Raw genomic sequence first — 14,462 nt, 5'->3', positions numbered from 1 at the left:
ACATGCTTAGTATTAAAGAAAATAGTATATATAGATTATTTTTTAAAAAATTATACACCTAATTCTTGGTTATAAGCCTTTATCTCTTGGTCACAATAATTACTCAGTTTATAGCTCTAACATTCTTAGAACTTGTTTTATGTCTAAGTTTATTTAGTACATAGACTTACGTGAAGCTTGGAAGTAATATTTTATTTATAAGAGCAGATAAATACATTTAAAATGTTAGGGTTTTTTATGCCAAGGAGATTTTGGGCTATAAAGTAAAACCTGAAAGAAGATGTAATTGTTTCCATAGTACCATGAAGAGTTGAAAACAGATGGGGGAGGTCTTGGGGGAAAGTGTATTTTAGTGCTTTTCTACTTCTCTGGATAGGTCAAATCCAGAATCTCAAATCATTAGGAAACTGAGGTATGCTAAGCATATCAGTCATATATTTAAAAAAGAAAAACCGAGACTTGGAGAAACATTGTTTAATTTTGTTTTGTTAGTTATGTGGATGAAGCAATTTCTTAATGACAGTGTTGGCATTTGATGTAGTTGTTTTGTTGTTGGGGAGGACATGAGATGCTGCTGTATTGTGTAGGGTATCAAAGCATTATCAGTAAGTGATTAGTTTTGTGGCCTGTAAAACTTGCATCAAATACTGTCCGTGGAAGAGAATGTGCAGAAACCTTTCTATTACTTCCTGTATCTTTACTGGAATAGTAGGTGACTGTCAAGTTGGTTGATCACCAACTTGTTCAGACTTTCACTGACGGCTTTAAGTTAGAAAGGCCTAGTTTTAGTTTTTCTTCTTTTAATATTTGTTGAAATTATTGGTAGCGCATACACTGGCCATACCCTTCCTTGCTTTTAAGTTGTTAAATTAGTCCCTCTTACCAGAATATTGAAGAATTTCCCAGAACTGTGACATATGCTTTGGCATATGAGTGCCAAAACCGTAACTTTGAGTTGGAAGCCTTTCCTAAACAATTAATATACTTGGCTATTTTTTTATTTAAGACTCTCATTGTCAGAGTCTTCCAGGTTTGAATATGAAACATGTCCCAGTTGCATTATTTTCCCTCTAGGTATGTCAGCAATAATTGTATGGAATGTTATTAAACTGATTTTTATGAAATTGTCTCATACATGATAGGATTCTGAAGGTGTGGATATAATGCTGGGTGTATGTGCTAATGGTCTGCTGATTTACAAAGATAGACTCCGGATCAACCGCTTCGCTTGGCCAAAAATTCTGAAGATTTCATACAAGCGAAGTAATTTCTATATCAAAGTCAGGCCAGCAGAAGTAAGTAGCATCTTTCTGTCTTGTTTCTTTTGTGAGATCATTTCTATCCATCAACGAGAAAACATCCTCATTTTTTCCTCAGTTGCCCTCATAAGCTTATGAGGGATTTGAGCAGAACTTTGGAGTGTTTTTTCCTCTTCATATTCTACTGATCATATTAAACACCTTGACTAGTAAATGCAAACCAAAAAGAAGATCTGTTTTCTTTTGTTAATAGATGTTATCTTGTAATTTTACGGGTTTTTTTTTTCGGAGAAAGCTAGTTACACTGGCTGTGTTTTTACTGTCTATACAAACCTGCAGTCCTGGGAGAGAGACAGCTTCTCTTCCTCTTCGGGTATAACTGTTCACCATGTCAGTGAATCTATTTTGTGGCTGTAATCAAAAGCTTGAGTTCCTGTAGGATGTTTTAACTTTTTCTGTCAGCTCTTTGGAAGTTGTGGATTCAACTTTTCAGTTACCGACAACAATTTGTGGGAGTTGCATGGCGGGGGGATGGGTTTGGGAGGCTACATTTTGAACAGATTGTAACTGGAAACTAAACAAAACCTGAAAATGTCAGACACTGTAATACTTTTTTTAGATTATACTCTAAAATATTTAAGGTAGCTTTTACTGTGTGAATAAATAAAACAAAAGAGAAGTCATACCAGTTTTACAATACTAGCATTGTAGTTTTGTAAGGTTTGGAACACAGATGTATTGTTCTTGCAGTTCCTGATAGTGTGCGCAGATTAAATACTTTTGCTAAGAAACTGTTATACAATGAAACAGATCACATAAGCTTAACACTACAGTATGCATTTCAGACTCTTATTAAATCCAAAGAAAGCGTGCAGCACATCCTGCAGTACTACTGCTTCATGCAGTTTAGGTGCATTGGTCAACTACTCGGAAAATCAGCAAGAAACGCTGAAGTATTATTGGATTTCTCAAGAGTCATTAGTACAGATTAGGAAGTGATAATGTGGTTATTACCCATCATGACTTAGCCCAACAAGTATAATTCTTATGAAAGGCTGGAAATTCGGATCTTTTTCAAATTTATTTTTTTTTATCTTATGAAGTCTTATGACAGGAATGTTACATCTTGATACAGTAATGGAACTATCTGAACAATACCTATTAATTAATAGCCATCTTAAGGAAATGGGTTAATTTATTTGTGGATTCTTTCCAGCTGGAACAGTTTGAGAGCACTATTGGGTTCAAACTGCCAAACCATCGGGCTGCTAAAAGGTTATGGAAGGTTTGTGTGGAGCACCATACTTTCTTCAGGTAAATGATAATTCTCTGCTTCCCCTCTTTTACAAGGTATGCTCATATCTTTCTTTTAAAGGATATGAGGAAAGTAGAGATTTCCCTCATTTTTGCCCCTAACTTTTCAGTCCAGTAATGCCTCTTAGAAGACACCCTGACAATCCCTGACTTCAAATTACCAATTCTTAAAGTCTCAAGTACAATTAACTGCTTTATCAAAAATTTCAGAGTGCTAACAGGATGGAACTAAACAAGTGATTGTGCATCACTGGAAATACTCAAGAGTTGTCTGGATGCAATCCTGTGCAATGTTCTCTAGGATCATAGAATCATAGAATCAGCTAGGCTGGAAAGGACCTCAGAGATCATCAAGTCCAACCCTTGATCCACTACCACCATGGTTGACTCTGCTTAAGCAGGGATGTTGGACCCACTGTGGTCCCTTCCAACTGGACTTATTTTGTGGTTCTAAGATTTCCTGAGGGATAGACTCTTCGGAATGACCACCTAGAAAGCTTCACATGAAGCTTTCAGGGCTTGACATTAATCTTCATTCAATTAGCTTTAATGTTAGTATTCAATTAACTTGAATATTCTGCCAAGTGTAAATGCTTACAGCTGAGTTTTTCCTTACTTATGAGCTGGGATGAATTCACAGTCATTCTTCGAAGAAGGTAATCACTTTGAAAATAGACTATTGTTTATGTAATAATCCATAACCTCTTCATTTTTTTCCCCAGCAAATGAGGAACATAAAATTCTGAATTGGTCATTGAAACTATGATCTATTTGTAAGTGAGCACTTGACAACAGGCCGCAGAGTTATACCTCTGTCTACTTCCTCCAGGGAAAAAGGAATTAAAGAATCTTCATTTGATTTTTATAATAACACACATTTCATGAGGGAATGCATGTGCCCCATGCAGTCTAGGAGTCACAGTTGTAGGTTGAATCTCTTAAGAATTGGATAGGCATTAAATCCGAGTTTCTTACTTTAAAGCACAGTAACTGGGGTATGTAAAGGGTAAACTTTCTCCTTCAATAGCCTGTTTTTTTTAAAAAAGCAGTTGTGTTTTAAGGTAGATGCAATCCTATTGCTGAATATACTTGCTAGATTGAGAACTTCAGAAAACTTGGGTACCAGGAGACTGTGCGCAATGAAGTGTTTATTAATACTCTTCAAATAACTCATGCAGTGATTTACTTTGCTGGTAAACTGAATTTCCTAGTTTTATAGTAGTAAAATAGGTCTGAGTAAAGAAAAAACAAATCTTATTGAAGTCAAAAATCCTAAACTGACAAATACTATTTGCAAGTATGAAAGTTATTGGGAGCATTAATAGGTATGAGATGATCTTACTACAGAAATTCTGACATAATAAAAATAATTGGATTTTATTCCAATCAGAAGTGGCTTTTCCTAACCAGGAATGACATTACAACAAGAATTATGTAACAAATACTTCAACCATTCTGTAAAATCCATATACTCCACTGATGTCATCTGATGGAAAATCCTCAGAATGTTTCATCCCGATTTAAAAACAGTAAAATAAATCCAGCTCTATTTTCCTCCAAAGATAGAAAGCAGAAAGCAATTGCTGCAGTGTGTAAAGCTTGTCTATAATGCCACAGTAAATTGTATACAGTTTAGATGTATATTTTTAGCTTTCAAATTTCTTAGCATGCCCTATATAACATGGTAAGATTCCTTGTGTTGTCTTATGTAATGTTTTAATTTTTCTCAAATAACCACCTCAAGATACATTTTCTTATAATGTGTAGGAAATTCAGCCAATATATGAAGTTATTTATAAAAGTTGTAATGAAATATTGAAATATTGAAAATGACAACCAAAAGGCATTGTATTCACTTGTTATCAGCTCAAACATATGGGATTGCAGTACCATTTTCAAAGAGCAGCAATCTACTTCAAAAATATAGTCAGACTATGTATCTACATTAGTCTTTTGAGGTAAGCTCAGTTGGGAGCTCTAGATCTTGACCAGCATCTGCAGCAACCTGCTTATATTTACACTTTGAGGTTTTATTTGAAATTTTCACAAATGTTTGTGTCTCCTCAGAATGCCTTAAAGTGGTAAATGCATAGTTTTGTTATTTTATGTAATTAGGCCTGTAATACAAAAAAATCCATTCAAGTGCCCTCAATCAGGAAGTAATTAGTTGTTTTTTCCACATTAAAAGATTAAAAGTTTATCTCAGCAGGGTGGAAGATAAAAATGGCAGTTAATGCTGTAGCCTTGCCAAGAACAGAACTGGAAAATCAAGAACAGAAGGAACCTTGGAAAAACCCTTTTAGCCTTCTTCCTCTTAGTACATAATGCACTCTCTTTGAAATAATGGGGAAAAAGACTGTCTTACAGGAGCAATGAAAGTGAAGTTCCAGATAGTTGTGATTTTATTACATAAGTGGCCTTAGTGCAGAAGAGTGGATGAGTTTGTCTTGAACTGTTTTCTTTAAAAATGTGTTGGAACAGATTAAGATTCAGATGTGTGCATGTGCACCTTAGGCATGGGGGATTGGATCCTTCTGGCTAGTGCTTTGACAAAGCCATAAACATAATCTCTTCGAGAAAATTATAATCTACTGAGCTGTATTTCTCGCATGGCAAGGTTTTGGTAGTGGGGGGGCTACAGGGATGGCTTCTGTGAGAAGCTCCAGAAATTTCCCTTATGTCTGATAGAGCCAATGCCAGACAGCTCTAAGATGAACCTGCTGCTGGCCAAGGCTGAGCCCATTGGCGACAGTGGTAGCACCTCCAGGATGATGCATTTAAGAAGTGGAAAAAGCTACTGTGCAAAAGCAGTGGCAGCTGGGGAGAGGAGTGAGAATATGTGAGGGAAACAACTGTGCTGACCCCAAGGTCAGTGAAGAAGGACGAAGAGATGCTCCAGGTGCCAGAGCTGAGATTCCCCTGCAGGCCTTGGTGCAGACCATGGTGAAGCAGGCTGTCACCCTGCAGCTGGTAGAGGACCCACCCCTGGAGCAGGGGGATGCCTGAAGGGGTCTGAGACCCCACACTGAGGAAGGTTTGCTGACAGGACTTTTGACCCCATGGGGAACCCATGATAGAGCAGCCTATTCTTGAAGGACTGCACCATGTATGTAAGGGACCCTTGCTGATGTTGTTTGTGAAGAACTACAGCCTGTGAGAAGGGCTCATATTGGGAATTTCATGGAGAACTGACTCCCACTGGAGTGACCCTACTCTGGAGGAAGAGTGTGAGGAGTCCTGCCTCCTATGAGGAAGGGAGTGTCAGAGACACTGATGTGTCTCATGTGTGTGATGAAATGCCCACAGCCTCCATTCCCTGTCCCCCCGCCCTGCTGGTGGGGAGGAGGCAGAGCAAATCAGGAGTAAAAATTAAGCCTGGGATAAAGGAGAGAAGTGAGGGGAAAGGTATTTTTAAGATTTGGTTTTATTTCTCATTATCCTACTCTGATTTGATTGATAATAAATTCAATTAATTTTTCCCCAAGTTGGGTCTGTTTTGCTCATGATGACATCTCAACCCATGAGCTTCTTGTTGTATCTTTTTCTCTCTGGTCCAGCTGAGAAAGGGGAGTGGCTTTGGTGGGACCCTCATATCGATCCAGGGTCAACTCACCATAGTAGCTCCCTGTCTTTTTGCTAGGTATCTGAAAACTCCAGTTTTGCTGACATATCTTTAGAACAAATGTCATAGTTTTCAGAACCCAATACTGGACACTGTCTTAACATATGTTGATCGTATTCCACTGACACAGATATTCCTGTGCAGATGCTTCAAAAGAAGAGAACAGTCAGCATACTCTGAAGTCTCGCTTGCTCATTTGTGCCATCCTCAGTGCAAAGGACATAGTAGTTGCTGGTTCTGCTTTTAAAGCAGATGTTCAGTAAGCTGCTCATTCTTTGCAGATCCTCAAATCAGAAAGTTCTATTTGCAATAATCTGATAGTTTTATGCAGAAAGAGACTAGGCCATGGAGACTGCCATGCTGGGTGAGCATTTTTTTGCAGCATTACATTGATCCAGGAAATGACATCAAAGGCCTTGCCAGAGAAGTGGGGACTGGGAAGAGTTCTTGCAGTGATGACTGTTTATCAGCAAGGATGGCACGGGTACAAACAGTACCCTCAGTGTTGCAGTTGATGGCTCAGATTTCAGAAAAAAAGTACAAGCCATGAGGGTTAGATGAATATGAAGTTTTTATACTGAAGAAAATTCAGGGAGGTATAGAGGACCTGTCTTCAAACTCATGCGATGTCAAAACCTGGTGGAACAAAACAGAATCTCTTACAACCAATTCTGCCACATAGGCACTTGGACTTTCTCACATTGACTCCAACATTTAAGGTACAAACATATATATATGTACCCAGAATTAACAGTACAAGTAACTGAATCTCTTTTTCACCCCTTTCACAATATGATTTTTCTCCCCAGTCCTTATATGCAACAAACATCAGCCTATGTAAATGTATAAATGACATTGTGAAGAAACCAGAGTCTGAATGTAAACTGTTAGACTACTTACTGTTGGGTCACAACTCTCCAGCCATCTCAATCACTTGATACAGCCTTCTATACAACTTTGAGATGCCATTCCCTGACTTTGAGGAACAACTGCCATATTAGTACCTCAGAATACAGGAAAGACAGTGGAAGCGAAACGTACAGTTTTTACTATAAGTAACTATGGGAGAGAGATCTGAGAGGTATTCTGCATGGACCTATAATGGCCTTGGCTTTCTACAAAAAAATACAATTTAACCAAGATAGCACCAAAAGATGAGAATCCCAGATGCTTAGTCATACTGTGGAAAAATGTGATGGTTATCAGTGTCACTTCAACTGCAAACAGTAAATAACATGCATTGTTTTAGAAGGTGTTTGAAGAGTTTGCAGTAGAGTCCTTTCTTGGAGGGCACAAATTATGCACAGGTAACTGAAGCTGGAATACAATAAGTAGCTTTAAAGTACCTAATTAAATACCTAAAATAAAGCCCTTTTAACTGACTTCCTCATATTTTCTTTCTAGACTTGTATCACCAGAACAGCCTCCAAAAGCAAAGTTTCTGACCTTGGGTTCCAAGTTCCGCTACAGTGGACGTACACAAGCACAGACACGACAGGCAAGCAACCTCATAGACAGACCAGCTCCATACTTTGAACGCACGTCAAGCAAACGTGTTTCCAGAAGCCTTGATGGAGGTATGAAATTTGACTTATTTTTTCAGTGCAATGATTACATTATGTGCTGATCCACATTCAAAAATACTGACATTATGGATGGCCAGAAGGTCAACTGACAAATTTATGAATTTCATTTTCTAATGGGTGATGTGTGAGGAGTATCCACTTTGCGTATTTATCAATGTTAGGGGACCTAAACAATAAGTTAAATCACTGCCTCAATTGTATGGCACTGCTGTGAATATATGGAGAATTCTATATTGGGTACATAACGTGGTACATAGCGTCTGTGTACACTACTCATATCCTTTTTTATGGGATAGGCATGCATTATAGGCTGTTAATCAGAATTGTTTGGTCAGTGGCATCTTTTGGGATCTGGGTTGGCCTGAGTGTCTCTACACTAAACATGAACAAGCTTTTTTCCTAGTTTTCTATCATTCAGTATATTGCTCTCCTAGTATATTTATTCAATACTTCAGTGTTTAGTTAAAAAATTTTATGTTGACTTTGAATAGCTGCAGTGGGTTATTTTTGTCATTGGTAGAGTTTGGTTTCTTTGAGCAGAAATACCTTCTGGTTTCCTTTATTGAAAACAGGCATTCTTTTCAAAGGCAAATATGCCAGCAGTATGTGTGAGAGATGTGTAAGCACATGTCTTACTCTAAATGACTTCTGAAATAATATATATTAGAATAACTCTTCAGCAAAATAACATGAAGCTTGACTTAGATTTAGGCATGCACAAACTTCACTGGAATAAAAGTGAACCATAACAATGATGTGAGTTTAGCTACAACTGAGCTGTCAACTTCACCTTATTTTCTTAAAAAATCTTATACTTACAAGAGTTTTGCCTCTGCAAATATTAATTCTTCTATACTATGACAAATGAACAAACTCTGACACTTGCTTGGGACACCTACAACTCCTACCTTCTGAGAACCAAAGTAAAAGTAAGAGGCAAATGTGCTTGCACTGATAGCATGTGACGAGTCTGTGTGGCAACCAAAAGTCTTGTCACCACATCAGTATTACTGCCTGACTCTTCTTTTGATTAGAAACAATTTGAATTCTTCCCAGCTCTCAGAGGTTGTATAATCAAGACTTTCTGGGATCCACTGTAATCATGTACAGAATACAGGCATGTGTGCACATGTGTCCAGGCCCAAACTTTCACTCTTACAGAAGCATCACAGTCAAAATTTTGAACAAAAGGATATGAGGATTGCCACGGAACAAAGTTGAACAACACAACTGTGCCCTTAAAGCAAAGAAGGCCGACTGTATTATGGGTTGTATTAGCAAGAGCACAGCTGGCATATTAGGAGAAATTATTAGCCCTCCCTATTCAGTACTTTGTGAAGACCATACCTGAAATACTGTGTCTGTCTTTGGGCTCCACGATATTAGATGGGCAGTGAGATATTACAGTGAGCCCTCTAAGGGCCACAAAGCTGGCCAGAGGGCCAGGAGCCTGTGATATATGAGGAGAGGCTGACGGAACTGTGATCTTTCAGCTTTAAGAGAAGTCTGTAGTGACATATTGCTGTCTACAGCTACTGACAGGGAAGGTAAAGACAGAGCCATGTGTTTCTTGGAGGTGCCCAGTGATAAGGCAGTGGGGACTGCCTGCAAGTTGAGACACAGCAGATTTTAGTTACAAGTAAGAAATTTGTGTTTGTTTGAAGCGTACCTTGGACATGCTCAAAACTCAACCAGACAAGTCCCTGAGCAACCTGGTTTAACTGGACCTTCTCTGAGCAGAGGTTTGGACTAGCTGAGCTCTGGATGTTCTTTCCAACTTAAATTACTCTGTGATTTGTCAAAAGTTACTTCTGGAACTTAGGGATGTATACACAAAAAAATGCTCTGTTTGCCATCCAAGAAGAGATCAGTTGATAAATTTGATAACTGGAGGGTTTTTTCCCCTTGCATAGTAAGTGCACATTTTATGATGAGGGCACATTGCTGTTCATATCAGTGCAATGGGAACCACAGACATCCTGTAAGGCCAAGAAGCTGACAAATATTGTATCACTCAGTAACTAGCCTGTATTACTCATTGCTGACATCATCATAAAACACTTGAGAAGACTTAAAACCAAAATGTTTCAACGTACCCAAATTAATCAAAATTATTTTGTTTTCTAATAGCTCCCATGGGTGTCTCAGACCAAAGTCTAAGAGACTTCTCTGCTACTGGAGGCCAGGCTGCTGGAGATAAAATCATTGACACTGAAGCTGCTGGTCAGGCCAATTTAAAAGAAGGTGGCAGAGAAGAAGATGGAAGCCCAATCAAAACTCCACAATTAGAATTGACTCAGGATGGAAAGGTATGGCTGACTTCCGCACAAAATTATTTATTCATGTGGTGCGTGTCCATGTGTGGTTATTTAGTGTCTATTGCTTCTGAATATCATACAGAACATCATATTAAAATATTCAAGGAAAATTGTCAAGTGCTTTCTATGTGTTAACTTCATGTAAGTGTATGTGAGCAAACGAGAATACAAACTTCTAAATGGCATTGAGCTGGGGTTTCTTTTATTGCTATAAATCTAATTTGAGTTCTTAGTAAGCTTGCAGGAGTTCTTGAAAAACTGTTTCAAAGGGTAAATAATGTTATTAATTTCCTTCAGATTTTAAAAAGAAATACTAATATATCCACAGGTGTGTACATTCTACAAACTACAGAATTCTACATTCTACAAAATACACCCAACTACAGAGTTGGAGATATTATGACTGAATTTAATTACCATAGGTAATAGTATTGTTTTAGTAGCCATTGCAGAATTATTTCATCCTTTAAAAACTGGAATGTTGACTAAGGTATAGATTTCTGTGAAAAGTTGAGTACTGTGATCTGTTCCCGTCGCACACATTTACTTGTCTTGTTGGTTTGAGCTATAGGGGAAATAGGTCAAAAAATTAAATTTAGATTTTGTATGATTTGATGTAAAAATTTTCACCTAAAGTGTTAACTAAAATCTACTGCTTTTTCTTTCTTGGAGATAATTTCTTTTTCAGCAACTCTCCAGAACTTACTTTTAAGAGTAATTTTGTTCTTCAAACATTTTTGCAAGTTAGCTACCCATTTTATTCCTAGTGAGACTGCTGAGTATCTCTGTACAGTTCATATGTTTCCACTGCATTCAAGTGTAGGAAGACAACAATACCATAGTGGCATTTTTTTTGTTTGCTGGCAAGTTGAAAAACTTTTGAATTAGCCTAGAAAAAAGACATACACAGTTTTTTCATGTGACAAAGACAGTAAAATAAATCACTGTGTTTTGCCTTTGGGTTTGATAAAATGGTGATACTCCCTTGTTTGGGTATCTTTCCATATTTTAATCAGAGGAGAGAAAAAGAAAAAAAGAGGTGGTATTTCAGGAAATTGTTCCAGGAAGCTGTTCAGTAAGGTTTTGTTACACATGCCTGTTCTGTGAAGAGCTTTCTTTTATCCCTATCAGATCTTTCTTTTTTCTTTCTGGCTCTCTTAAAATCTTAGAGAAAATAGTTATAAACCTAAGAATCAAATACCAGCTTGTCTTTCGTGTACTGCACTGTCCTCTGACCTTTCTGCTAAAGCTCTGAATGTCTGTCTGCTTCCATCTGTTTTAAGTGAATATTAGAGTTCAAAAGTGCACGGTTCTTTACAGCCTGAGAATAAAAGATTCGTAATAGGTTCCTTTTATAATTCACAGAAGTAAACAAGTTGGCTGCTTGTAAAACACAAGGAAATTTTTATTTTTATTTCTATTGCTTTAGTAGAGCTATCCCTTTGTCTGAGTAAAAGTTTTCACTAACTAATAATTTCTTTTTCTTCCCTCTTCATGTGCCTTCAAACTTGCATTTTTGTTGTGCTTTCATTTTCACTCTGCACAGAATTTTTTTCTTCAGCTCACTCACATACACCCGTCATCACTACCCATCCATTCTGTGTCATGCCATCTCACAAACTTGTCACCTGTCCCTGAGATGGACATGCTTTCAGATATTTCAGAGGAAGATTCCTTTGAAGAGCCCCTCCTTACCATCCCAGACATTTCAGAGTGCAATTCCATGGAACAAACATCAGATCATAATAAAACTACAACAGCTTCACCAAATAATATCTTTGAATCTATGAGACCCCTAGCTAGTCGAGGCTCCCCTGCTGTTGAGGGAAAAATCCATACAAATGACTACAAAAGCACTGAGCTGTGTGTCTCATTCAGCTTGTTCAGATGCCTTTCTTTTAGTTACCGTTCGCTGCTTGATGAGGATGGCTATATTACTTTTCCTAGCCTTCCTGATGTTTGCATCTCTTTCCTCCCACCTGGCCTTCAGCACTATATTCCTATTACCTCTCCTTCCTTCATCCCCTCTTTTCTCCTTATCTTTGTGCTGCTTCTGTCTGCTTTCCAGTCTATTCCTTTCTCACTCACATTTTCCCTTCCTCTCGCTCTGTCCCTCTGCTACCTGGAGCCTAAGGCGACTTCCTTTAGTGGCTCTAATGGCAATGACCTGAATGACAAAGCAGAGGAAGAGGAGGTGTGTAATTTTGTTGCTTAAATGTTGACACTTGCACATGGCTTTTATGCTTGCTCAGTTTTGCACACTTCCTAGTATAGAGATATGTCTACGTACATGCCTGTAAAATAAATAAATACACGCACGCACATGTGTATATCTGTATCTTTTTAGCATTTCTTCTATGTGAAAAATTCCCAATGTGGGATTTTTAGTCAATAATTTTTAGCTTGTGGTTTTTCTGCCTAATTTCCTATAGCATGCATAATTTCATTCAGTTCTACAGATACTGAGCTGCAGGTGGACTTGCTTGGTAATTCAAAATGTTACGGGAGCATAAATTTTAATACTGAAAGTGCTCTGTGTAATGATAGATATGTTATTATTTGGTACTATTTTCAAGTTCTACTCACACTATCAATTTGTTTTAAAAAGCACGTCTCCTGCGTGCATTGACTGGAATGCACATTGCCAAAATTCTGTTTGGATCTGAAAAATGAAATTCCTAAAAGCTGAAATCAGAAAACACTGATTACTTTAAAATCATCAAATCAGCTTTTTGTTATTCCAGATTTCAGATGTTTCAGCTCTACAAGGGTGTGTGCAAAGTTGAGTCTGTCCATAGCACTTTTTCTTTTTCTTTTTTTTACATGCTTTGATTAATCTCTAGCAGCAGATAGGGTGGATACCGATTTCATTCATTAGCTGGGATTGCAGTTTGTGTCAGACTGAATCACTGCAGTCTGAATATTCTTCGGAATACACTGCTAAAATTGCTGTACAGAAGCCTCAGTCACATTGATACGTTGCTCTGATCATCTGGACTGGCTGACAAAATGCCTCCTTTCCTTATGTCTGCTGCGCGTGTGTGTTACAGCACTAGAAAAAGGTCTTTTATTTTGATCCTCACAGGAAATATGAAACCAAATATTACAATCAAAAAGGAGGAGGGCCTGTTTAATGTTACATTTAACAAAGTTTGCTAAATGGATGTACATATTAAAAACACAGTAAATATGATATGATGTCATTATAACACCAGTCTAAGTTTAAAACAATGAAAAACATGACTGTAAAGATTTTCTCAATGTTTCTGTAACCTAATTCAATCCATAATTTGTAACATAAAGTTACAGAAAACAGAACCCAAGATAAGTCAGAAAAGAATAAAAATGCAAAAATGTGCATTCACACAGAATCCAAAATATAACAGTATGAGCAGTAAGAAACCCCTCTTCAAATTTACATACTTGCAGAGTGTTGACTTCTAAATGCATCTTTTCTAATGTTACCTGTTGCTATTTGTACTTGTGGAAAGACTGGGAAGTGATATGCTTTTTAAAGGATGCTGTTCCTTAAGGCATTCAGAATACTTGGAGAGAAGATATGAAGATTAGCTACCATTTCCAACAGAGTGCATTGCAGTTTAAGAAGGAATATACTCACCTAAAAAAGGAGGGAGTGTGTTTAAATAACTAATCCCAAGTCAGCAACATTCCAAAAATATTAAGACAGTTTGTAGATCCAGTATTCAAATGTTTGACTTGAACCCTTGACTTTTCCCAAAAGAAGTCCTGGATTAGATTCCATTTTCCCATCAACTTGTTGCAGAATTTAAGTTGCTTACCATATGAAATTATGCATATCATTTTTCTTTGTTACTCATTCGTAAATTTTCACCTGAGAAACACTAAAAAGTACAGCAAGAAAGGGACACAGGGTGAAACTTCCATTTTTCATGCTGCTTGTGCCAAAAATTACTTCAGCCATTCTACAACAATGTAGGTGAAAGAAGACCAAAGTCGCTTAATTTCGACATCTGGGGCCGAAAAAGTAAAGGTCTGTAAATACAGCACGCTTTGCAGCATTTACAAAGAGATGAAGCCTCTGTGTTAGTCTGTAAGCATATGTTAACAGCTCCTTTTCTTGCTAATTTGTCATGTGCTCACATAGGTGGAATATGAAGAGGAGGAACCACAGCAGAAGGTGGTTGGTTCTTTTTGTGGTTGTTTTTTTTACAACTGAACTTGGCTGTAGCTGCCTGCCTTGTTAGCACCCTAAATCTTCTGTGGGTTCTGTCTGTATAGTGCCTTTTCACCTAACCATTTTATTTCCTTTTTTTAAACTGATTATAAGGGTCCTTTTTTATTTATTTGCTGGTCTATTTTATGTTTCTTTTTTTTCTTTTTT

General features: G+C 37.5%; 1 protein-coding gene across 20 annotated transcripts in view; it reads left to right on the top strand.

Moving 5' to 3' along the window:
• Window positions 1-14,462, top strand: part of EPB41L2 (erythrocyte membrane protein band 4.1 like 2) — a 144,050-nt gene that overhangs the window by 108,865 nt on the left and 20,723 nt on the right. For 19 of the 20 annotated variants that reach the window (XM_027880578.1, XM_027880579.1, XM_027880594.1 and 16 more), the window contains 4 exons: window positions 1,143-1,295; window positions 2,476-2,573; window positions 7,600-7,772; window positions 9,912-10,090. In XM_027880578.1, coding sequence (XP_027736379.1) covers window positions 1,143-1,295; window positions 2,476-2,573; window positions 7,600-7,772; window positions 9,912-10,090 — 603 coding nt within the window. Of the gene's footprint in view, window positions 1-1,142; window positions 1,296-2,475; window positions 2,574-7,599; window positions 7,773-9,911; window positions 10,091-11,645; window positions 14,112-14,462 lie in introns of those variants that run through there. The other variant, XM_027880592.1, reaches the window with a different exon arrangement.

Source organism: Empidonax traillii, unplaced genomic scaffold (genome assembly GCF_003031625.1).
Source record: "Empidonax traillii isolate 1590-97213 ecotype Southwest subspecies unplaced genomic scaffold, ASM303162v1 scaffold72:size2462915, whole genome shotgun sequence".
In the NCBI taxonomy this organism is placed as follows: Eukaryota; Metazoa; Chordata; class Aves; order Passeriformes; family Tyrannidae; genus Empidonax; species Empidonax traillii.
The sequence above is the reverse complement of the archived record's forward strand: the minus strand, read 5'-3'. Positions and strand labels throughout refer to the sequence as shown.